This window comes from Salvelinus alpinus, chromosome 4, assembly GCF_045679555.1.
Source record: "Salvelinus alpinus chromosome 4, SLU_Salpinus.1, whole genome shotgun sequence".
Lineage (NCBI taxonomy): Eukaryota > Metazoa > Chordata > Actinopteri > Salmoniformes > Salmonidae > Salvelinus > Salvelinus alpinus.
The window spans coordinates 60,607,698-60,634,632 of record NC_092089.1 but is presented as its reverse complement, the minus strand read 5'-3'; the positions used below and the strand labels follow the sequence as shown (position 1 = coordinate 60,634,632).

The following is a 26,935-nucleotide window of genomic DNA, read 5'->3' as shown; positions in this document are numbered from 1 at the left end:
TTATAGTAGAGCGGCCAGACCGAAGCCACTCCTCAGTAGAAGGCACACGACAGCCCGCTTGTAGTTTGCCAAAAGGGACCTAAAGGACTCTCAGACCATGTGAAACAAGATTCTCTGGTCTGATGAAACCAAGATTGAACTCTGTGGCCTGAATGCCAAGCGTAACATCTGGAGGAACACTGGCACCATCTTTACAGTGAAGCATGGTGGTGGCAGCATCATGCTTTGGGGATGTTTTTCAGTGGCAGGGACTGGAAGACTAGTCAGGATCGAGGGAAAGATGAATGGAGGAAAGTACAGATAAATCTTCGATGAAAACCTTCTACACAGCGCTCAGGACCTCAGACTGAGGCAAAGGTTCACCTTCCAACAGGACAATGACCTTAAGCACACAGCCAAGGCAACGCAGGAGTGGCCTTGGGACAAGTCTCTGAATGTCCTTGAGTGGCCCAGCCAGAGTCCGGACTTAAACCTGATCAAACATACAGTATCTGGAGAGACCTGAAAATAGGTGTGCAGCGATGCTCACCATCCAACCTGACAGAGCTTGAGAGGATCTGCTTGTAGAGTCATACCCAAGAAGACTCAATGCCGTAATCGCTGCCAAAGGTGCTTCAACAAAGTACTAAGTAAAGGGTCTGAATACTTATGTAAATGTGATATTTCAGGGTTTAAAAGATAAATAATTTGCTAACATTTCTAAAAACAGTTTTGGCAGTTTTTGCTTTTGCCGTTGTTAAGATAAAAAAATGGAAACAGAATACATGTCACATATCAGTTTGCTAAAAATTGTGATGGATATTTCATACTTGTGCTTTTCTAATAACACATTTCTGTTTTCTATTGATGTGCTGTTCTAATAAACAATTTCTGTGTTCATGCAAGTGAGTGAATTTGGCAGTACACCCAGACCTTGTTTTGAAAACGAAAGATGTCTCAGCTTAGAGAGAAGAAGCCTCGTGAGGTATTGGTCGGTCACATGAATGAAGCAAACGTTAATTACATAGGAATGATGAATAAGCTAAATCATGCAAATATGACTTGTCTACAGTATACAAGGGAAATAACGGGACTGCCCCGTTAGAGCTCCTGATTGACATGTGTACTATGTTACATTGAGTTGGTTGGAATCTCTCCAGCACACTGATAAACAATGATTAATTTAAGATGGATTTCGAGTGACCATGTGTAAGAATTTCCACAACAATTCCCATCTGACCAAAAGACGACGAGACCTGCACAGAACATACCCTTACTGTGATCTGCCCAGGAGGAGACACATCGTCCACAAACAATTGAGTGACAGCAACTGATTTCAGTAAGTCAATTTCAATGAACCTGTATATATATATATATATATATTACAAATTATATGAAGGCGAGTAATTCATATAAAGGTACCCATAGAGATTGCTATTCACTCGTTTATGAGAAGACTAGAGCGAGGGCATAACGGTACCTTGGAAAGTCCCGCTGACAGCTGTCTGTAGGCATTTATAAGAAATGTGGTTTGCAGCCACTACATATAACACAATATATTTTTGAATACGTGGTGTTATTAAACATGTACAGGAGATACATATGTTGCATAGCAAGTAACAACAAGAGAATCGTTGAAAAGATGCACATGGATATTAAGGGAGATTACGGAGTGTGTTTTAGAATTGTACTAAGTGAATGTGGATGTGAAAGTTGTGTGATATGACATATTAAACTGATTGAAATTTGGCTGATTGAAATTTGGATAAAATGGATTGAAATGATTACTATTAAGATTCGAAATTTAATAATAATATTGAAATTTAGATAACAAGACAGATTGAAGTTCAGCTATAACGTACTGAGTGAATGAGAGCTGTCAGGGGACTAGCTCCAGTGTGAATATGGAGTGAATGTGAGCTGATTTTCCAGTTCTGTGTGAGCTGAGTTTTCCAGTTCTGTATGAGCTGATCTATAACGTTATCTACATTATCTACAGGTAGAGTATAACATGTCACAGAAATCTCATTCGCAATAACATGTCTCAGAGCATGCCTCGATTAGTAACGAGGAAAACATGTTTATATTACATGTCTCGTTAGTAACGAGGATAACATATCTCTGAAGGAAACATGAAAAATGTCTTGCGATTACATGAGTATAACATGTCTCATCAGTGAAGTTTGATGTATAACGTTATTATGTATGTGAGATATGAAAGGAGAGAGAACTATTTCCGAAAATGCTGTTAAATAGAACAACTAGTGTAAATATCTAAACCCCTGTATGAATAGAACACTAGTCTAAAGGAGGAATTTGTGATGTAACACAAATGTATGATGGGTTACTAGAGATAAAGTAACATTATACTGAGTATAATGGGTTATTATGATGATCTGATGAATTAAGAATTGAACAATAATAATCATATACAACTTCCACACCCACACATAGACGTCCGTAAGTGGTGTAAAAAGTATTCTGAGAAATGTTCAGATTGGTTCCTTCATGGATCATTTGAGGTATGGCAAGGTTAAAGAATTGTACAGGACTTGATTTACCCCTAACCAATAAAACTATACACGCTTATGAGATTTTCTCCATCCTGGTAATACATTATGAAATAAGCCCATACCCTGTTAAATAGAAGCAATGATTTTCTGTATTCAACTACTCAACCGTTTAACGTTCTAGGTAGAGACTTATTATGGACAGAGCTTGCCATCTACAGGGGACTGAAAGACAGTGCATCCCAGTTACTACATATTAATCCCTCCAAAGCATTACAAATGAATCTTAAAATAATAAACATGTAATAAATATTGAAGCAGAAAGTGAAAATCCAACAGAAATTTTAAATAAATATAGAGTAACTTTTGAATTTGTATTTATTATGGATCCCCATTAGCTGCTGCCAAGGCAGCATTTACTCTTCCTGGGGTCCAGCGAAATTAAAGCAGTTTATACAATTTGATAAACATTTACAATACATTCAGACTGTGTGCCCTCAGACCCCTACTCCACCACTACCACATATATACAGTACAAAATCCATGTGTACATGTGTGTATAGTGCGTATGCTATTGTGTGTGTGTGTATGCGCCTATGTTTGTGTTGCTTCACAGTCCCCGCTTTTCCATAAGGTATTTTTTTAATCTGTTTTTTAAATCAAATTTTACTGCTTGCATGAGTTCCTCGATGTGGAATAGTTCCATGTAGTCATGGCTCTATTTAGTACTGTGCGCCTTCCATAGTCTGTTCTGGACTTGGGAACTGTGAAGAGACCTCTTGTGAAGGTATACTAAGATGAAAACAATGCCTTCCAGTACGGAGAAAGTTATCATGTCTGTTTTGTTTTAAACCTTGCAATAGGGGTAAAAGCAGAACATTGTTTGAGAGTGATCCATGTGTATTAAGAGTAGTGATTGAGAATGTTGTTTTTCTGCTGGAAAGAGTAGAAGGGTTTTAAATTGAAGGAAACATATTATGGAGATTATTGAAAGTAACAAACTGAATGGTAATTGGCTTTCGGATAGCAATCCAATAATGCAATATTTTAGTAATTTGAATAAGTAAGACAGAGGGATTGAGCATTGAGACTTAAGTTAGAGGCTGCTCACTCTTCAAGGCCTGGTCCTCTGCTCTTGTGTTTGTCATCTGTTATTTGTGATTTAAAATAAGCTTCCTGTGGAAAAATAGATAGCCGCCAGAACACACTGAACTCAAACAGGCTGTAAGAGACACAGCGGAAAAATTTGCGACAGAGGTGAATAATTGAATACGACACGTTTTTGACAATTTATTTCTCAATTCTATAGTTTTTTTAAGACATGTTTATCAATGATTCTGTCAATGATTCTGTGTTTATCATGTATATCAATAATCAATGATTCTGTCCTGAGGCAGGTGCCTTCAGCCCTTTGAAAGGCTTCCTGAGGCAGGTGCATTAGGAGAGCAGTTAAAAGTACCCGGATCCAGCTGCTAAGGGACGTTCCAAATTAAGCCAGGCCTGGCCATTTTGTTTGTGTTTACACTACATTTTTGTCACACACACGCCAGCACCCACACACAACCCACCTGTTATGAATATTTGTTAGTGGTGTTAATAGTGATTTATTGTGTGGGGTCTTTTTATTTGGTTTTAGAAAGGATGCTGAAAAATCTCTATTGTCAGAGTTTTGGCTGCACACATGTAAATTCTCTTGAATTTGTTGTCCTTAAGCCATTTTGCCAAAACTTTGGAAGTATGCTTGGGGTCATTGTCCATTTGGAAGACCCATTTGCGACCAAGCTTAAACTTCCTGACTGATGTCTTGAGATGTTGCTTCAATATATCCACATAATTTTCCTCCTCATGAAGCCATCTATTTTGTGAAGTGCACCAGGCCCTCCTGCAGCAAAGCACCCCCACAACATGATGTTGCCACCCCTGTGCTTCATGGTTGGGATGGTGTTCTTTGGCTTGCAAGGCTCCCCCTTTTTCCTCCAAACATAATGATGATCATTATGGCCAAACAGTTCGATTTTTGTTTCATCAGACCAGAGGACATTTCTCCAGAAATTACGAACTTTGTCCCCATGTGCAGTTGCAAACTGTAGTCTGGCTATTCTTATGGCGGTTTTGAAGCAGTGGCTTCTTCCTTGCTGAGCGGCCTTTCAGGGTATGTCGATATAGGACTCGTTTTACTGTGGATATAGAGCGCGTCTCCTTCCTGAGCGGTTTGACGGCTGCGTGGTCCCATGGTGTTTATATTTGCGTACTATTGTTTATACAGATAAACGTGGTACCTTCAGCCGTTTGGAAATTGCTCCCAATGATGAACCAGACTTGTGGATGTTTGGTGGAGGTCTACAATTGTTTTTCTGAGATCTTGGCTAATTTCTTCAGATTTTCCCATGATGTCAAGCAAAGAGGCACTGAGTTTGAAGGTAGGCCTTGAAATACATCCACAGGTACACCTCCAATTGACTAAAATTATGTAAATTAGCCTATCAGAAGCTTCTAAAGCCATGACATAATTTTTTTGAATTTTCCAAGCTGTTTAAAGGCACAGTCAATTTAGTGTATGTAAACTTCTGACCCACTGGAATTGTGTTACATTGAATTATAAGTGAAATAATCTGTCTGTAAACAATTGTTGGAAAATTGTACTTGTGTCATGCCAAAACTATAGTTTGTTAACAAGAAATTTGTGGAGTGGTTGAAAACGAGCTTTAATGACTCCAACCTAAGCGTATGTAAACTTCCGACTTTAACTGTATATAACGTTCATAATATTTCCCTTAATGTTATTACCCTACCTCCTCTTTCTCTCTCTATTGTTGCTTCATTCCTTCCTCACGTTCAACAGTTAAATGAAATAAGTATCGGTGTCCTTATCTTCATCATTCTAATGACATCCTTGAATAATATTGGACTAGAATAAGTTGCAGAAGGCTTTCACTTTTCTTCACAAAGATTGAATGGTTATGGGTCTGAATAAATAACTGCTATAGCCTACCGTCATCACGTGTTCCCTCTTCTATCAAGCTGTCCTTGAGTTCTTTTGGCTGCTGTATTAACATTCAGCAAACAAGAGCTTGCATCCCTCTTCGAATAGTCAGTCTATTGGCATCATTAATTAGCAAAATATAAGGCTAATACTGAATTTAATTTATTAGCTGAAAGCAGTAGGCTAGGCCATAAACCAACCTTGAACAGGATGATTTATTTTGGATGCAATTTGAATGGTGTTGGAGACAATATTCGTGTGAAAGGCTGTTTTAAAACTCTGCAGTTGCAATTAAAAAATATATATCTTTATAATAAAAAAATAAGGTGACCCCGAAAGCCAGATGGAGATGGATAAATTAGACACACATTCAGTCTATATATGATTGTAGCACAGACTATGCTGCAGCAAATGCAGCCCTGCCTACAGTACCTATCACAAGAAAAAAGTTACCATGATGGGATAGGTCTAAATGCATTGTGAACTGCGCTCCATACTGAGATGGGCTGACTGTCCCCACCCTGACCATTGATGATCCATCATCCAGAGTCCATAGAGAAGTCAGATATAGACATCTCATATAATTTAACAGTTCCCTATCCACCATGCTGTTCATATAAATAACAAGCTCAGTAACTGGGTTCCTGCCATTTAACCCTAGTACAAAAGTTATGTTTGGGGAAAATTCATCACATCACTGAGTACCACTCTTCATATTTTCAAGTATGGTGGTGGCTGCATCATGTTATGGGTATGCTTGTCATCGGCAAGGACTAGGGAGTTGTTTAGGATAAAAAAAACTAGAATAGAACTAAGCACAGGAAAAATCCTAGAGGAAAACCTGGTTCAGTCTGCTTTCCAACAGACACTGGGAGACAAATTCACCTTTTAGCAGGACAATAACCTAAAACACATGGCAAATATACACTGGAGTTGCTTACCAAGACAACATTGAATGTTCCTGAGGGGCCTAGTTACAATTTTGACTTAAATGGGCTTGAAAATCTATAGCAAGAATTGGAAATGGCTGACTAGCAATGTTCAACAACCAACTTGAAAGAGCTTGAAGAATTTAAAAAAAGAATAATGGCCAAATATTGTACAATCCAGGTGTAGGAGCCATTTTGGCGTGTTTATGAGTTGTGTATATGTTGTCTGTCAAGGGTTATTTTTACTTGTTTTGTACATTAGAGGGCACGATATGTTGGGGTCATGGGTCACTGGTCTTGTGTGTATATAGGTAGCACAGGTGCATATCGAAATATATATTATTGTGATAGCCTATTGAAGGAATATGGCTAAAAATGATTTTACCACTGCAGATAGCTTTGTGAATGGGGGCGACATGGCGCTAGTGGAGGATCTTTTATTAGAAAAGGCCTTGAAGGAGAAAGTTTCCCAAAAGCGCAAATCCAGAATGGATAAACTGGGAAAGCTGACTTGCAAAATGAACATTGTTACTGATCTAATGACTAACAATAAGAATATTGAAGTTGTAAAAAAAAAAGAACATGCTCCAGTCCAATGAAATGTTGAATGGATTCAAAGAATTGATTGATTCCCATCGTCACATGATACCTGAGGATGAAAGAAAAAATGATATGTTAAATTGGTTTGAACCCAAATGGCAGCATATTAAGGCATTTCTTCTTACTGTGTCCCAATGGATCTCAGGTGCAGTGCCAGCACCAGAGAAAGATGATGTTAAACCTAATGACAGAGTGTCCCAAACCTCCAGCCGCAGGTCTAACAGGAGTTCACGCTCAGGTGTATCCTCCTCATCCTCAGCCTGCATCAGAGCAGAGGCTGAAAGAGCAGCATTAATAACTAAGGCTGCTGCTCTCAAGTTCAAACACCAGGATAAGGAGGAGGAATTAAACCAACAAAAGATGGAACTGAGGAAAAGAATGGAGACGCTAGAGCTGCAAACTGAAATAGCAGCTGCCTCAGGAAAAACTCACGGTTTTGGCATCTACAGGGGAAGAAATAAAGGCAAACGCAACAACAATAGATGGTATGAATGACTATTTTGAGCAAATGGCAGAGAGATACAGGATCTCAGAACTTGAATTCCACACAGGGCAGGGGGCACTTCAGCCAGACATCCGCCAAGTGTGCGTCCTAAAGAAGGACCCCAATTCATTGAGCATATTGACATTCAAACAGCCCAGGCTCACAGTGTTTCAGCTCAATCACAACAGTCAGGGCACAGTGTGATTCAGAGAGCAGCTCACGGAGAGCACACTGCTGCACAAGACTCTAACCCAAGTCTGTAGGCCAATACAGGACAAGGCCCATCGGTGTTGACCAACTCACGTAGAGGGCCACGGGGAGAACAGGCAAGACTTCCAAATTCACAGGACGGTGGTCAGGACATTTCACAGGAAAACCCTCTCATCACCATCCTTCAAAGACAGAATGAAGTTACTGCTATGTTAGTTAATAAACAGCAACATCATTCCTTTCTGCCACCCAGAGACATTACTGTTTTTGATGGTGACATTTTACAGTACAGGTCCTTCCTTCAGTCATTTGAACAAGGTATAGAGAATAGAGCCCAAACTGGCCAAGACAAACTGCACTTCCTCAAACAATACACCAGAGGGCAGGCTTGAGAGCTAGTTAAGAGCTGCCAACATATGGCTCCAGATAGGGGCTATCAGAAAGCCAAGAGCTTATTAAAGGAGAACTACAGTAATGAATACAAGATTGCCAATGCATACATGGAGAAGGCTTTTAGCTGGCCTAGCATCAAATCCGAAGATCCCAAGGCATTACAGGCTTATGCGTTATACCTTAGAGGTTGTTGTAATGCAATGGAAGACATGGACGAGATGGATCTGGCCTCCAGCTTAAAGAACATCATCCTGAAACTACCCTACAAACTCAGGTAGAGGCAGAGGTCGGTTGCGTGTGAGTTACAGGAGCAGTGCCATGGCAGACGTGCTAGACTCCTTGATCTCAAGTGAGAATAGCCACACATTCAGTGTTCGGTGACATTCAAGATCCTACAGAATCCAGAAGCAAGACTCAAAGGCCACAGTCAAGGCTCATTCACACGTCTATTTACAAATCCACAGGGGGTAGCTTTGCTATTAGCATGTCATCACCACAGCAAACCCCCCAAACCCAATATATCAGATGTCTGTTCTGTAATGGCAGTCACAAATTGGAGCTGTGTCCACAACTTAGGAAAATGAGTCACAAGAAGAAGATTGGTTTCCTAAATGAAAAGGGCATTTGTTTTGGTTGCTTGTCAAGTGGGCACATGCCAAGAGATTGCAACAGACTTCTCAAATGCAGTGTATGTAACCAAACTCACCCAAGTATGCTTCATATTGATCAGAAGAACAGCAGAGCAGTCATCAAAAGCGCCAGTGAGCAGTGCATACTGGGTGACCAAGAATGTGTACTTGCTATTGTACCAGTAAAGGACAAGCACAGTAAAGGCAACAGGGTTATCCAGACATACACCTTCCTAGACCAAGGAAGCACAGCCACATTCTGCACAGAGAGACTGATGACACAGCTTGGCATCACAGGAAGAGGAGCTAACAAGGTGTTGAAGACCATAAATCTAGTAAAAGGAAAGTCGATGCACACTCATGTTATCAGAGGATTGGACATTTCTGAATTGAAGAAAAACAACTTCATCGAATTACCTGAAGTCTAAACTCAGAACAACATGCAAGTGAGTACAGAAAACATCCCCACAGAGAAAGACCTGTCCAAGTGGCCTTACCTGAGTAATGTAAAGAATCCTGAAATTAATGCAAAGTAGAGATGTTGATAGGAACCAATGCTCCCAAACTCATGGAACCATGGGAGGTGCTTAACACCATGGGAGCTAGTTATCACCATGGGAGGTGGTTAACAGCTGTGAAAATGGACCATATGCTGTAAGGACCCTACTGGGGTGGGTTGTCGATGGTCCCCTTAGAAGCCATAATAATGAGGACACGGGTCACTGTCCTACTGTTACAGCTAACAGAATCTCCGTTTCAAATCTGGAAGAGATGTTGATAAGTCAATACAACACAGATTTCAACGAGAAGTCCTACAAGGAGAAAAAGGAATTGTCAGTGGAAGACAAAAGGTTTATGAAGATAATGAATGATTCTGTCAAGTTACAGGAGGGCCATCACGGCCTGAGGTTACCTTTCAGGAAGGATGATGCCACCTTACCCGACAACCGCCATGTGGCTGAACAGCGCCTCGCAAACTTGAAATGCAAGTTCAAGTGAAACAAATATTTTCATAAGGAATATAAAGGTTTCCTCTCTGATGTCATTGACAAGGGGTACGCTGAGAGTGCCAGAAGAGCAACTAGAGCGTACAGATGGTCAAGTGTGGTATATTCCACACCATGGCGTAGATCACCCTAAGAAGGGGACAATCAGAGTCGTTTTTGACTGTGCTGCTACATACAAGAGCATATCACTGAACTCAGAGCTTCTTCAAGGCCCAGATCTGACTAACAGTCTTGAAGGTGTGCTCACACGATTCCGCCAGGAGCCTGTAGCAATGATGTCTGACGTACAAGCAATGTTTCACCAGGTAAAGGTATCACATAGTGATGTTGATATCCTGAGGTTCCTGTGGTGGCCTGGAGGTGACACTAACCTCTCACCTGTTGAGTATCGCAGGACTGTACATCTGTTTGGAGCTGCCTCATCACCGAGCTGTGCGAGCTATGCATTAAAGAAGACTGCAAAGGAATGTTGTCATCCGGAGGTGGCTGACACAATTATAAATCATTTTTATGTTGATGACTGCCTGAAATCACTGTCCACTGAAGAGGAGGCAGTGCAACTTGCCAAGGATATCACAGCTACTTGTCATGAAGGAGGATCCCATCTCTCCAAGTGGGTGAGCAATAGTCGAACTGTACTAGCCTCCATCTCAGAAGTTGACAGAGCTAAAGAGGTGAAAGAGTTGAATTTGGACAGAGGCAAACTTCCCATTGAAAGAGCATTGGGAGTACAATGGTGTGTGGAGAGTGATACATTTACCTTTAATGTTACCATAAAAGACAAACCCCACACATGTAGAGGAATTCTATCCATGGTGAGTTCTATCTATGATCCGCTGGGCTTCCTCGCTCCCTTCACTCTGCCTGCCAAACTGCTGTTACAGGAGCTATATAGAAGAAGCTGTGGCTGGGATAAGATTATCCCCACGTGTTTCTCTGAAAAATGCAATTTTAAGATTGAAAGATGTATTACGCCAACTAACTTGGATCCACTCTCAGATGCCAGTGAGCTGGGTTACTCTCAGATGCCATGTGAGACTGATGAATCAAAGGGGTGATGTTCATGTATCTCTTGTCATGGGGAAGGCCAGAATTGCACCTTTGAAACAGATAACCATCACTCGCATGTAGTTGGCTGCTGCAGTACTGAGTGTAAAGGTGGACAAGATGCTGCGTACAGAGCTACAGCTGAAGCTGGATGTCTCGGTGTTCTGGACAGATAGTCCGTCAGTGCTCAAGTACATACCTAATGAGAATACAAGGTTTCAAACATTTGTGGCCAATAGGATCTCCGTTATCAGAGAGAATACATCCGCATCACAGTGGAGGTACAGTGGGGCAAAAAAGTATTTAGTCAGCCACCAATTGTGCAAGTTCTCCCACTTAAAAAGATGAGAGAGGCCTGTAATTTTCATCATAGGTACACTTCAACTATGACAGACAAAATGAGAAAAAAAATCCAGAAAATCACATTGTAGGATTTTTAATGAATTTATTTGCAAATTATGGTGGAAAATAAGTATTTGGTCACCTACAAACAAGCAAGATTTCTGGCTCTCACAGACCTGTAACTTCTTCTTTAAGAGGCTCCTCTGTCTTCCACTTGTTACCTGTATTAATGGCACCTGTTTGAACTTGTTATCAGTATAAAAGACACCTGTCCACAACCTCAAACAGTCACACTCCAAACTCCACTATGGCCAAGACCAGAGAGCTGTCAAAGGACACCAGAAACAAAATTGTAGACCTGCACCAGGCTGGGAAGACTGAATCTGCAATAGGTAAGCAGCTTGGTTTGAAGAAATCAACTGTGGGAGCAATTATTAGGAAATGGAAGATATACAAGACCAGTGATAATCTCCCTCGATCTGGGGCTCCACGCAAGATCTCACCCCGTGGGGTCAAAATGATCACAAGAGCGGTGAGCAAAAATCCCAGAACCACACGGGGGGACCTAGTGAATGACCTGCAGAGAGCTGGGACCAAAGTAACAAAGCCTACCATCAGTAACACACTACGCCGCCAGGGACTCAAATCCTGCAGTGCCAGACGTTTCCCCCTGCTTAAGCCAGTACATGTCCAGGCCCGTCTGAAGTTTGCTAGAGAGCATTTGGATGATCCAGAAGAAGATTGGGAGAATGTCATATGGTCAGATGAAACCAAAATATAACTTTTTGGTAAAAACTCAACTCGTCGTGTTTGGAGGACAAAGAATGCTGAGTTGCATCCAAAGAACACCATACCTACTGTGAAGCATGGGGGTGGAAACATCATGCTTTGGGGCTGTTTTTCTGCAAAGGGACCAGGACGACTGATCCGTGTAAAGGAAAGAATGAATGGGGCCATGTATCGTGAGAAAACCTCCTTCCATCAGCAAGGGCATTGAAGATGAAACATGGCTGGGTCTTTCAGCATGACAATGATCCCAAACACACCGCCCGGGCAACGAAGGAGTGGCTTCGTAAGAAGCATTTCAAGGTCCTGGAGTGGCCTAGCCAGTCTCCAGATCTCAACCCCATAGAAAATCTTTGGAGGGAGTTGAAAGTCCGTGTTGCCCAGCAATAGCCCCAAAACATCACTGCTCTAGAGGAGATCTGCATGGAGGAATGGGCCAAAATACCAGCAACAGTGTGTGAAAACCTTGTGAAGACTTACAGAAAACGTTTGACCTCTGTCATTGCCAACAAAGGGTATATAACAAAGTATTGAGATAAACTTTTGTTATTGACCAAATACTTATTTTCCACCATAATTTGCAAATAAATTCATAAAAAATCCTACAATGTGATTTTCTGGATTTTTTTTTCTCATTTTGTCTGTCATAGTTGAAGTGTACCTATGATGAAAATTACAGGCCTCTCTCATCTTTTTAAGTGGGAGAACTTGCACAATTGGTGGCTGACTAAATACTTTTTTGCCCCACTGTATGTGGATACTAGGCACAATCCTGCTGATGATGGCTCAAGAGGACTGAGTGGAAACAAGTTTCTGGAGTGCAAAAGGTGGATCCATGGCCCAATGTTTTTATGGAAACCAGAAGTGCAGTGGCCCCTGGAACACATGAATTCAGTTTCCCTCACATTTGATGACCCTGAGATTAAAAATAGTGTTGTGTGCAGTGCTACTGCCATTGAGATTGAAAATCCCACCAACAAGCTGTTATCTTATTTCTCAACTTGGATGAAGTTGAAGACTGCAGTGGCTTGGTTCCTGAAAGTGAAAAAAAGTGTTACAGTCACTTGTACAGGAAAGAAAATAAATCCAGTTAAATCTCAATCTCACCAGCAAACACATGCTCACAGAACCAGATGGTGAAAGACAAGTTTCAAGCCTACAAGACAACATGCGGTGGTCAAGCTGTAAGTCTTGAAGAACTGTTGAACGCAGAGGCGGCGATCATTCGCTTCACCCAAAGATAAAATATTTCCAGAGGAGATCTTGACTTTGACAATGACGTCATCTACAGTCAAGAAAGGAAGTAGCATTTATAAGTTGGATCCCGTGTTGGTGGGTGGAGTTCTTAGAGTCGCAGGACGGCTATGTAAGGTGGCTATGCAGTCAAGCACCCTGTCAGTCTCTCCAAAGACCTTCACATATCTACACTTATCCTCTGCCACATACATCAACACACAGGACATGGTGGAAGGAATCACATGCTCTCACTTCTTCGTCAAAGGTATTGGTATTGGCTCACCAAGGTATTGGCTCACCAATGCAAACTCCGCAGCAAGGAAGATCACCTCAGAGTGTGTTGTGTGCAGATGGCAAAGCGGCAAGACTGGTGAGTAGAAGATGGCAGATTTGACACTTGAAAGGATCATACCAGACATCCCATTATTTACCAATGTAGGTGTGGATTACTTTGGTCCTACAGAAAAAAGAAAAAAAGGAAGAGGAAATGTTGAAAGATATGGAGTGATCTATACATGTATATCCAGTAGAGCAATACACATTGAAATTGCTTACTCTCTTGACACGGATTCGTGTATCAACGCCATAAGAAGATGTATGTGTTGAAGAGGACAAGTACAACACGTAAGATCTGATCATGGGACTAACTTCATTGGTTCTGAGAGAGAACTCAGAGAAGCTCTACTTGCTTTAAACCAAGGCAAGATCAAAGACGCTCTACTTCAGGAAGGAATACAGTGGAGTTTCAATCTCCCTGGGGCGTCCCACCACGGAGGAGTCTGGGAAAGGCTCGTTCGGATGATTCGCCAGGTGCTCCATTCTGTCCTGTTACAACAGACCCTAGGTGAGGAGGGATTGCACACCGTGCTGTGTGAAGTAGATGGCTATTCTAAACAGCTGCCCAATCAAAACGTTAACCTAGATCTAGAAGCTCTCACCCCAAATCACATTTTACTGTTAAAGTCAAAGCCTGTCCTACCCCCTGGAGTCTTTAAAAAAAAAGACCTGTACATCAGACGGCGCTGGAAGCAAGTCCAGTACATGGCCGACTTATTTTGGAAGAGATGGACACAGGAGTACCTGCCACTCTTACAGAAAAGACAGAAGACATAGAAAGGTTCAGCACTTTTGTGAAGCATCACAGCACAGTTGAAAAATAAATGGCAAATAGAAATCCAAAACGAATGGTGTTAAGAGATAGATGGGAGGGGTTGAATGGAGCTGAAGGGTGGGACTAATAACAAGATAACCAATGTAAAACATACGGGGTCTGTAAAATGTATATAGGTTCAGAAATGTTGTGAAATAGCACAGCTACAAATAAAAATCGAACTGGATGGACATCAGAAATAGAGGAAGGACTAAAAACAAACAAAATATAACTATTGAAAAATAGATTCTCCGTAAAATGTGTATAAGATGTATAAATTGAAGGTAGAAGCATGAGTGATATTGTTTATTAGTTTACTCCAATTGGGGGAAGGGTGGTAGGGTTTGCGGGGAATAATAAAGGTATATTCTAAAAGAAGTATGTGTATCTATATAGTTATCTTTATGTATATATGTGTATATGTATGCATATGTGTATGTATGGATATGGATATATATATATATTTACCAAAAAATGATATGGGGGAATGGAAATTATGCAGACAATTACATTGATGGAAGCAACAATCTTTCCGCATTATTAAGCTGATCCACCCTTAAATAAAAAATACATTTTAAAAAAGTTTTTTTTTTTTTTCACCTTTATTTACATAAGTGGGGTAAAATGAAATGCAGCTTAAATGAAGGATACCCCACGGCACCACGTAGTGCACGGATACTTGGAAAGGTTCTTGAGACCAAGAATGATTCCAAGGAGTTAGTACGTGTAGTACGCCTGAAGACAAGAACCAACATTCTAGAAAGACCAATTTCCAAGAAATATACTCCAAGAAAGTGCAGTATAAGAAGGGTCCTTCAAGTTAAGCTTTCACACCAAGTCATATTGGGGCCGGCGTGGAGTTGCTAATTGGCAGCGATGCTCCACAGGCCATCAACCCTGCTGATGACTACAGTGTTGGAGATGGACCCCACACCGCTGTAACCCAATTGGTAAGGGTCTCTGACAGTCCCATAGGAGAAGGTGGCGACAACCCAGGACAGATTGGCTGCCCTGCTGTTACTACCCTCCCCATCTACATATGAGACACGCAGGAATGACAAACTGGTTGCTACAGGATGCTGCCTTGGACGACCCGTCAACCTACAACTGAGCTTACCTTATTATAGGCTGAGCTGGGGCTAAGTGCTAGCAACCTCTGGCCCTGAAAATCATCCCTCCATGAAGACACATGCACACATACATTGTTGGCTCCTTTTTTTTGCATTTGTATAATTGTTTCTTTCCTTCCTAAGTCAGAGAATAATATGGGGTCGGTGTGTAGGAGCCATTTTGGCCTGTTTATGAGTTGTGTATATGTTGTCTGTCAAGGGTTATTTTTTACTTGTTTTATACATTAGAGGGCACGATATGTTGGGGTCATGGGTCACTGGTCTCATGTGCAAAAAGGTAGCACAGGTGACCAGGAAGGGTTAGCACAGGTGAGAGGAGAGCACATACAGTTCTTACCGTATCACATATATAGCTTATGGAATGCATTTCTCTGCACCTTTTGTATAGGAATATGTGTTTTGGAGCTATTGATATACGCAATAAATCGGAACTTCACCCCAAAAGAGTAATGTCTGGAAAGCTAACTTTTGTGGACGCGTTATGGACCGCTCTCTCCTGTGGCAGTGGCAGTTCATAGGGAATCGCCACTACACAAGGTGTGCAAAGCTCTTAGAGACTTACCCAGAAAGACTCACAGCTGTAATCGTTGTCAAAGGTGATTCTAACATGTATTTATTCAGGGGTGTGAATACTTTTTAATTTTCAATACATTTGTCAAAATAAAACAAAAACATGTTTTCACTTTGTCTTTATGGGATATTGTGTGTACATGGGTGAGAAGAAAATCAATTGAATCTGTTTTGAATTCAGGCTGTAACGCAACACGTGGAAAAAGTCAAGGGGTATGAATACTTTCAAAAGGCACTGTATTTACTGTTAAGCAGGCGGACAGGCATTGAGTTACAGTTACTGTTCTATTGAAAGTTATAATGGGGAAAACGAGTGACCTATGCGACTTTGAGTGTGGTATGATTGTCGGTGCCAGGCGTGCTGGATCCAGTTTCTCAGAAACGGCAACCCTCCCTGGGTTTACTGAGAATGGTGTGACAAAGAAAAAACATCCAGTCAGCAGAAATCCTGTGGCCGAAAACAGCCCGTTGAGAGAGGTCGAAGGAGAATGGCAAGAATCGTGCAAGCTAACAGGCGGGCCACAAATAGACAAATAACGGTGCAGTACAACAGTGGTGTGCAGTACGGCATCTCGGATCACACAACTCGTCGATTGCAGCAGATGACAATACTGTGTTCCACTCCTTTCAGCTAAAAACAAGTGGCTCCAGTGGGCACACAATCACCAACACTGGCCAGTGAGAAGCGGAAAAACATTGCCTGGTCCTACGAATCCCAGTTCCTGATGCATCACGCTGATGGCAGAGTCAGGATTTGGCATAAGCAGCATGAGATCATGGACCCATCTTGCCTGGTATCAATGGTACAAGCAGGTGGTAGTGGTGTGGGGAATGCTTTCCTGACACGTTAGGTCCCTTGAGCCATGAACATTTCCGACACCTTGTAGAATCCATTCCCCAGAGAATTCAGACTGTTCTGGTGGCAAAAGGGTGTCCAGCCCGGTACTAGATGGGTGTGCCTAATAAACTAGCCACTGTGTATAATCTCTAGGAACTCTACTTTCCAGGCATAAAGTGAAATGTGTCCGTCATTGTGGGGTATTGTTTGTAGATTGATAAGGGAATAAAACAATTATATCCAATTTAGAATGCTGTAACGTAACAAAATCTGGAAAAAGTCAAGGGGTCTGAATACTTTCTGAATGCGCTGCATATACACCACTATCCCCAACACACCCCACCACCCCTTCCCGCTACTTAGGTCCCAACAGAACTTACTCCAGGCAGTTGGCCTGGGAGGCAGGAACCCCTTTTCTCAAAATCCCCTGTAGTTGTTCTGCACTAAAATCTGACACCCAAAAACTTCTGCTAAAAAAAGAAACTGTGCAAAAATACTTGGTAAGGGTTCAAATCTTTGCATGGGGGTTTCCTGCCATCTCTCACTGGCAATCCACAGGGCTGGCCTGGCCAAAAAGCTAACTATTAGCAACCTGCAGATAATTGGTTCAAAAGTTCTCAAGCATGCAAGACATTACCAGTATGCTAACATTACCACTATTCAGCTGGTTTTCAGAGAACCCCAGATTATCTAAAGAGTAAGGTTAGCTAATGTTTAACAGTTGTCCCCACTAGGGCAATGCACATTTAATTATCTGTTCAATTACAGATTACATTTTTTGAAAAGTGAGCAAATAAAAAAAAAAATATTTGAACCCCTTGTTAAATTACTAAGTGTACTGTTCGCATTCCACAAATGCTTATTTAGATTCCCATGATTCAATTCACTGGGATTGAACTGAATCCCATCTACTAAAATAAAAGTGAATCGTTCACATACAAAATATTTTTGGGGGGTAGAAATGTGAAGCGGGGCATCTGTTTAACAGTAAAAATATATTATACGGCCTAAGTATGCCCATACCTTTCAGATTAAACTGGCTATGACTATCTTTGATGCACTATTGGCAGTAGGTACAAAGAAGAGTAACAGTTTTTATCTTAAATGTTCTTAAGGAGAGATGAAAGAAAACACGATTCCATTTGTTATTTACTGCACATTTAATGTACACATGTTCAAAAAGGCAATACAAAAATAAAACAGAAATACAAAACGCATGAAAGAGATTTAATAAATATAAAGAAACCTTCAGTTCTTTCTCTCCATCCATGCTTATTCATCCTCCAAATCAAAGCTCAAGGCTAGGTTTAAAGTTGACACACTGGACCCTCACTCATACAAGGAATACTGACAATATCAGTTAAGAAATTAAAACAAATAACTATCATTCAATCATTGGTTGGTTTTACATAGATATATCATGTCAACTGAATTCAATCTTATGCAATAACTTTTACTAATTTGGCCTAATTCCTAATGACTTTCACCGCAGCACGTGATTGGAGGGTTTCAGCATCTGTCCAATAAGAAACCCGAAGGCATTATAAGTCAAAAGATATACTCTGGTTGTGCAAATGCATTCTGATCCATCAGTGGATGGATGATTTGGTTTGAGACGGCCCGTCTTTACTGAACTATCTGGGGCATTTCGCTCCAGGCTTTGGCCTTCTTTTTGGCCAGGGCCATCCATGGGGGCTCATCCTGGGCTAGGGCTGTAGGTGCAGGGTGAGCCGGGGCTTTCTTCCCCTCCTTCTCAACCACGGCAGGCTTAGAGATCTCAAGAGAACACAACACTATGGACAACGAGCAGAGAACATCTTTAGTGACACAATCACTCTGCATTATCCTAAAGACACTGTAGGTGTGATAAAAATAAGTCCTAAAACCAACAAAATGTTATCAAAATGGACTTAAATATTTTTCAAGTCTTATTTCAGGCATGTCATTGAAGATTAGGCATTCTCAGATACAGAACATTTTCAACAGGAACATTTTATTCGCATGTTTCATCCACATGGGGGCAGCAGTGTATCAATCACACTCAGTCTTTTGTGAGAACAATGAAAACACTTTATAAGAATGTGATGTGTGTGGTAGCAGATTGGGATACTGATGAGTCAAACCTTTTACAGGAGGTCCAGGAGGCTTGGCTTGGTCTTTGTTGACAGGACTCGTCAATGTAGGAATGGGACCTTTTCTGTTAGGCTCCCCCTGGAAAGAGATGGAATTAACTGCTTATTCATTCCAACATGTATAACAAAGTAAAATGGCACTTACACAACTTCAGTCTCATATAAACTCTAGATATTGCATCAAAAGGTGGACCCTGTCGTGATAGCAGAATAAATGCTAACAAGAGCTAAGGACTGGATGGATGGGTTGATTGACAAGTCAACTGTTTTCCTCTGAAACAGTGGGCTTCTCGTTAAACAAAAGAACACAAAACAAATGTGCACCATCCCTACCTTCTCTGCAGGGACCTTCTTCTCGGTGGTTTCCTCCAATGAATTCTCTTTGAAGATTCTTTGCTTTTGTCTGGCCACTGAGATCCAGCTTGGTGATTCAGATCCCCCACTAGATCCACCACTAGGCACTCGACCCACAGACAGATCTGAAACAGGAAGAACACAGGACACAGTCTTCAAATGGTGCGAAATATGGTATGAGTGGCCTGGTAATTTCATTTGGCATAATGTTTTTGTGTAGAGTGGAAATGTAAGATAGAGGTACGAACCAATGAAAGACAAATGCCAAAAACCAATGGCATTTGAATACAGCCAATTTGTTGATAGAAATAGTCATAGTGAAGAGGGCACGACAAAACCTATTCCCCCTCAGGAGACTAAAAAGATTTGGCATGGGTCCTCAGACGGTTCTACAGCTGCACCATCGAGAGCATCCTGACTGGTTGCATCACTGCCTGGTATGGCAACTGCTCAGCCTGACCGCAAGTCACTACAAAGGGTAGTGCGCACGGCCCAGTGTATCACTGGGGCCAAGCTTCCTGCCATCCAGGACCTCTACACCAAGCGGTGTCAGAGGAAGGCCTTGAATTGTCAAAGACTCCGGCCACCCTAGTCATAGACTGTTCTCTCGGCTACCGCACGGCAAGCGGTACCGGCGCGCCAAGTCTAGGTCCAAGAGGCTTCTCAACAGCTTCTATCCCCAAGCCATAAGACTCCTGAACACCTAATCAAATGGCTACCCAGACTATTTGCGCACCACCCCTCTCTTTACACCACTGCTACTCTCCGTTGTTATCATCTATGCATAGTCACTTTAATAACTCGACCTACATGTACATATTACCTCAACTATCCGGTGCCCCCGCACATTGACTCTGGACCGATAACCCCCCCCGTATAGTCTTGCTATTGTTATTTTACTGCTGCTCTTTAATTACTTGCTACTTTATTTCTTATCCATATTTATTTTATTTTAACTGCATTGTTGGTCAGGGGCTCATAAGTAAGCATCTCACTGTAAGGACCACACCTGTTGTATTCGGCGCATGTGACTAATAAAATTCGATTTGATTTAGAGGAATCTCTCCTTGGTGTTTATAGGTCTCCTTTTAGATATCTCAATAAGTCTGCTCTCAACAGTACTCGTGGACCTGTTTCAGTATGAATTGTTAGTCCAGCAGGAGTCCAAATTCCTAAAACATACATACTGACTAAATGTTTTGTCATTTGAAGTCTATTGAGCTCAACATTGTAAAATATATATAAACAAAGGTGGCATTGTGAGTGAAGGATAGGCCATATATCACACGTCTGTAAACACTGACTGGTGTGATGGTGACTAAGATGGTTTTAGTACCTGGTGTTCTCTTGGGCTTGACGATACCGTCCAGCTCTGAGGGCTTTCTGAGCAGGGCAGATTTGCTTTGTGGCTGTGGTTCAGTGAACGAGGCCCTCTGTGGTTCTACGGGAAGGGAGTGTGCTGGGGATGAGGGGGGAGTTTCACTCTCTGATCCTAAGCGCAACATACCCACAGAGGTCTTCCTCAGCCTAATACCAAACGGATTCTCAGGGGTCCCTTCCTCCTGGGCTGCAGGAACGGCAGGTGGAGTGTCTTTTGAGGAATTTGTGGGTGCTGTGGTGCTCTGTGTCCAAGCAGGGACTTCAGCCACCACAGGGCTAAGTGGCTCCACTCTACTTGGGGGATCTGTTTTTCCTGTAACCCCCGCTTCCACAGCCCCAGGCACAGTGACAGAGGGGGAGGTAGCAGGGGAGGGAGATGTAGAAGGGGAGGTTGGCTCTTTGGTGGCCATCGTTTGCCAGGTGGGGGAAAATGTGAACCTGGGTCTACTCTGCTCAGAGCCACAAGATGGCTTCCCATGATCCTCTGTGGCAGTTGGTCCACTACAGGGCTCCTGGGGGCTCTGCTCTGGGCCAGAAGCTGCACTGGGACTGGTTATACTGTACTGCTCAGTCATTACACTGGGCTCTTCCTGGTCCTGTGTGGTGTGTGTAGGGGACTCAGGCTGGTCTGGGGAATCTGGAGGAGGTGTACTGCTATTTGGCAGCTGGGAGACACAGGCTTGTTCCCTAACTGTTTGGTCAGGTAGCTCAGTGGGGCACTCGGGGCTCTCACAAGCTCTCTCAGTGTCTGTGTCATTGTCTGGAACCTGCTGTGCATCATCCTCCTCAGAGGTTGGTGTTACATCCTCTTCTTCCTCTGGCTCCAATAAGGCTGTTTGCACTGGCACCTCTGAGATTGGCTCTGTTTTTTCCTCCTCCCTCCACACATCTTTCTTTTTTTCCTCTGCCTCGTTTTGGACAACCTCCTCTGCTTCCTCCTTTTTCTCTACCGCTGCTGCCTCCTCCCTCTCCTCACTATCTTCTTTTTCCTCCTTTTTCATATAAACTGAAGGAATGTCCTGATCTTCTTTTGTTAAGTATTCAGGGTTGATTTCCTCTTGATCTCTCTCTTCCTCCTTTGGCTTGAAATGTTCTACCACATACTCCTCCTCAGACTCATAAGGCTCACCCTTCTCCTCCTTTTGGGACTCTGCTGGGCAGTCAGGTCCATCACTGGGGTGAGAGGCTTCTTCCTGTTGGCTTGGATCTGAAGGAAGGGACAGAGGCTTAGGCTCATTAGCCAGCTCATCCATCCAGCTCTCAGGGTCTAAACCCTTCACATTCACCTCCAGGGGCAGAGCCTCCAGCCCCAGGACAGACGTCAGGGGACACTTGAGGGAGCTCAGCACCTCCTGGAGTAGAGAGCCACCCTCCTCAGCCGCCTCACACCCAGTAGGGGCCAGGAGGAAGTCATCGTAGTCTCTAATAGTGGGGTCCAGAGAGTCCAGGGAGCCAGGCAGGGGTGCAGTCTGGGTTAGAGCCTTAGCCTGGCCTGAGAGACATTCCTCAGAGTCAGACTCATTCTGTATGGAAGGGGATGAGGAAGAGACATCCTGAGACACTTCCGGTTGGTCCCCCTGCTCATCCTCCTCCTCCTTATCTGGGGCTGATCGCTTGGCCTGCTGGGATACCACGGCCCCATCGGTCTGCTCCTTCTCGGCAGCACCCATCTGCTCACATTTCACATCTAGAACACATAACTACGTCTGAGCAGAGCCACTATAAGCAAGTCACTATAGCATTATGACAACCATTCTTACTCAATACCATGAACGATAATCTTTCCGATATTGCATCAATATTGTGTGTAATGTTACTGTAATAAGGATCATATATATATATGTATTACCTTCCTCCTTGTCCTCCTCCACAGATTCTGGAATTACAACACTCAGTCTTTCCTCTTGGAATGATTCTCCCTCAGCCCTGCAATCAACCCTCTGAGCAAAAGAAATATGGTAGAGATGAGTCATAATGATACAGTTCATTTAAAGATAATTTATCTGTCCAGCTTCAGTCACATCGGACACATGTTTTACGAAGATTTTGTAGACTCATGAGCAATGCAAGTTGACGGCAGGCTGGAGCGTTGTGGTTGGGCTAGATGGGCTGGACACTTGGCTCATGGGATGGATTTTTATGGGGTTCTGCTCTGGTGAGCAAAGGGGACTTGGGCTGGGTATGGAATAGAAGGGGGTGGGTTTGGTGTGTGTTGGCCAGGGGAGTCATGGAGAGGGGTTGGTTGTGCTAGAAGGGGATGGGTATGTACAGTTGATGTAGGAAGTTTACATACACTTAGGTTGGAGTCATTAAAAATCATTTTTTCAACCACTCCACAAATCTCTCGTTAACAAACTATAGTTTTGGCAAGTAGGTTAGGGAATCTACTTTGTGCATGCCAAGACAGCAGAAAAAAATATATTGTAGACCACCACAAGTCTGGTTCATACTTGGGAGCAATTTGTCAAAAAGCCTGAAGGTACCACGTTCATCTGTACAAACAATAGTACGCAAGTATAAAAACCATGGGACCACACAGCCGTCTTACCGCTCAGGAAGGAGACACATTGTGTCTCCTAGAGATGAACGTACTTGGTGTGAAAAGTGCAAATCAATCCCAGAACAACAGCAAAGGACCTTGTGAAGATGCTGGAGGAAACAGGTACAAAAGTATCTATGTCCACAGTAAAACAAGTCCTATATCGACATAACCTGAATGGCCACTCAGCAAGGAAGAAGCCACTGCTTCAAAACCGCCATAAAAAAACCCAGACTACGGTTTGCAACTGCACATGGGGACAAAGATTGTACTTTTTGGAGAAATGTCCTCTGGTCTGATGAAACATAAATAGAACTGTTTGGCCATAATGACCATCGTTATTTTTGGAGGAAAAATGGGGAGGCTTGCAAGCCGAAGAACACCATCCCGACCATGAAGCACAGGGGTGGCAGCATTATGTTGTGGGGGTGCTTTGCTGCAGGAGAGCCTGGTGCACTTCACAAAATAGATGGCATCATGAGGAGCAACATCTCAAGACATCAGTCAGGAAGTTAAAGCTTAGTCGCAAATGGGTCTTACAAATGGACAATGACCCCAAGCATACTTTCAAAGTTGTGGCAAAATGGCTTAAGGACAACAAAGTCAAGGTGTTGGAGTGGCCATCACAAAGCCCTGACCTCAATCTTATAGAAAATTTGTGGGCAGAACTGAAAAAGTGTGTGTGAGCAAGGAGGCCTACAAACCTGACTCAGTTACACCAGCTCTGCCAGGAGGAATGGGCCAAAATTCACCCAACTTATTGTGGGAAACTTGTGGAAGGCTACCCAAAACATTTGACCCAAGTTTAAATTGTTTACTGCAATGTTACCAAATACTAATTGAGTGCATGTAAACTTCTGACCCACTGGGAATGTGATGAAAGAAATAAAAGCTAAAATAAAATCATTCTCTAGTATTATTCTGAAATTTCACATTCTTAAAATAAAGTGGTAATCCTAACTGACCTAAGACAGGGAATTTTTACCTAGGATTAAATGTCAGGAATTGTGAAAAACTGAGTTTAAATGTATTTGGCTGAGGTATATGCAAACTTCCGCTTTCAACTGTACATCTTACAGCGGTGGGTTTCCTCATCTTGGAGCAGGCCTTGTGTCGGACGGCCAGGCGGTGGCGAGCGGCGGTGTTGTCCAGGCAGCCCATGGGACTGGCAGGCTGGCTGAAGTCTACAGGCAGGGGGACCAGGGGACTGACCGATCTTGAGCCCACCTCACAGGACATCTACACATTAGGGGAGAGAGAGGCCAGTAAATAATATAATTATTACAACATCAATGTCTTCAGACATCTGTCACATTACTCTCTGCTGAAGCCAGGTGCCAGCTAAACAGATTCAAGAATGTTGAATTGCGGATCAAATATAGTTTCTCATGACACAGATTAACCATATCATAAGATATGGGTCAGTTTCCTACTCAAGACAAAGGAAAAGCTATAAGAAATGGAGAAGAGGGAGGACTGACTGTCTGTCTGTACAGCTGGATAAACAATGTCAGGGACGCCATTATAAAGACCTCCTAGCAGGGTCGAGCGTCACTAAAAATGTCCCAGGCAGACCTATGTCCTGGCATTTTTCTGCCTGGCTCCCACTGACATTAGCTGAACAAATACAGGCCTCCGCTCTCAGTGCTCTGGAATGTAGGTAGGTTTACTCTACTGTTTCTGACAGCAATTCACTCTGAAAGGTAAAGAGCCTACTTACAAAGCATGTAGAGGTCTGTAATTTTTATCATAGGTACACTTCAAATGTGAGAGAGAATCTAAAACAAAAATCCAGAAAATCACATTGTATGATTTAAGTAATTAATTTGCATTTTATTGCATGACATAAGTATTTGATCACCTACAAACCGGTAAGAATTCCGGCCCTCACAGACCTGTTAGTTTTTCTTTAAGAAGCCCTCCTGTTCTCCACTCATTACCTGTATTAACTGCACCTGTTTGAACTCGTTACCTGTACAAAAGACACCTGTCCACACACTCAAGACTCCAACCTCTCCACAATGGCCAAGACCAGAGAGCTGTGTAAGGACATCAGGGATAAAATTGTAGACCTGCACAAGGCTGGGATGGGCTACAGGACAATAGGCAAGCAGCTTGGTGAGAAGGCAACAACTGTTGGCGCAAATATTAGAAAATGGAAGAAGTTCAAGATGACGGTCAATCACCCTCGGTCTGGGGCTCCATGCAAGATCTCACCTCGTGGGGCATCGATGATCATGAGGAAGGTGAGGGATCAGCCCAGAACTACACGGCAGGACCTGGTCAATGACCTGAAGAGAGTTGGGACCACAGTCTCAAAGAAAACCATTAGTAACACACTACGCCGTCTTGGATTAAAATCCTGCAGCGCACGCAAGGTCCCCCTGCTCAAGCCAGCGCATGTCCAGGCCCGTCTGAAGTTTGCCAATGACCATCTGGATGATCCAGAGGAGGAATGGGAGAAGGTCATGTGGTCTGATGAGACATAAAGAGCTTTTTGGTCTAAACTCCACTCGCCGTGTTTGGAGGAAGAAGAAGGATGAGTACAACCCCAAGAACACCATCCCAACTGTGAAGCATGGAGGTGGAAACATCATTCTTTGGGGATGATTTTCTGCAAAGGGGACAGGACGACTGCACCGTATTGAGGGGAGGATGGATGGGGCCATGTATCGTGAGATCTTGGCCAACAACCTCCTTTCCTCAGTAAGAGCATTGAAGATGGGTCGTGGCTGGGTCTTCTAGCATGACAACGACCCGAAACACACAGCCAGGGCAACTAAGGAGTGGCTCCGTAAGAAGCATCTCAAGGTCCTGGAGTGGCCTAGCCAGACTCCAGACTCAATAGAAAATCTTTGGAGGGAGCTGAAAGTCCGTATTGCCCAGCGACAGCCCCGAAACCTGAAGGATCTGGAGAAGGTCTGTATGGAGGAGTGGGCCAAAATCCCTGCTGTAGTGTGTGCAAACCTGGTCATGAACTACAGGAAACGTATGATCTCTGTAATTGCAAACAAAGGTTTCTGTACCAAATATTAAGTTCTGCTTTTCTGATGTATCAAATACTTATGTCATGCAATAAAATGCAAATGAATTACTTAAAAATCATACAATGTGATTTCCTGGATTTTTGTTTTAGATTCCATCTCTCACAGTTGAAGTGTACCTCTGATAAAAATTACAGACCTCTACATGCTTTGTAAGTAGGAAAACCTGCAAAATCGGTAGTGTATCAAATACTTATTCTCACCACTGTATGTATGTATGTATGTATGTATGTATATATATATATTCAGTAAATTAATGTATTGCGTTTGTTCTATAGCCAGAGCTCAGCTTGGCAGGGCCTCCTGACTGAGTGCTGTAATATCCCCATTTGCAGCAGACAGCCTGACTGCCAGAGAAAACCAATGGAATGCATTCAGACCACACGGGAGAGCCCCCGCCCCACCCACCCACCCACCTCTCTGAGTCAAACAATACATCCTGCAGAAACAGACCAGCAGAATGACATGCAGCATTATTACTGTCAGGTCATCATCTTCAGCTGAAGATTTGTGGTGGGTTTCTCAGTGGTGCTTGCAGCAGGGAGACAAAGTGAGTGTACTGCCACCCATTCCCATTTCAAAAGAGGTCAAACCAAAAGCACGCTGCCATTTATGGCTCGAAAAACAATCTTCTAGCTCGTTACAGCTCCGGGTCCAGCTGAA

The 26,935-nt window shown here is 42.8% G+C and overlaps 1 protein-coding gene across 7 annotated transcripts in view; it reads right to left on the bottom strand.

Annotated features, from left to right (window-relative positions):
- Positions 1-17,964: 17,964 nt before the first annotated feature.
- Positions 17,965-26,935, bottom strand: part of LOC139574050 (CRACD-like protein) — a 34,206-nt gene continuing 25,235 nt past the window's right edge. For 6 of the 7 annotated variants that reach the window (XM_071398182.1, XM_071398183.1, XM_071398181.1 and 3 more), the window contains 6 exons: positions 24,306-24,467; positions 22,539-22,629; positions 20,646-22,376; positions 19,289-19,434; positions 18,947-19,034; positions 17,965-18,616 (listed from right to left, as the gene is read on the bottom strand). In XM_071398182.1, the coding sequence (XP_071254283.1) occupies positions 18,450-18,616; positions 18,947-19,034; positions 19,289-19,434; positions 20,646-22,376; positions 22,539-22,629; positions 24,306-24,467 (2,385 nt within the window). In that variant the 3' untranslated portion in view covers positions 17,965-18,449. The remainder of the gene's footprint in view (positions 18,617-18,946; positions 19,035-19,288; positions 19,435-20,645; positions 22,377-22,538; positions 22,630-24,305; positions 24,468-26,935) is intronic. The other variant, XM_071398186.1, reaches the window with a different exon arrangement.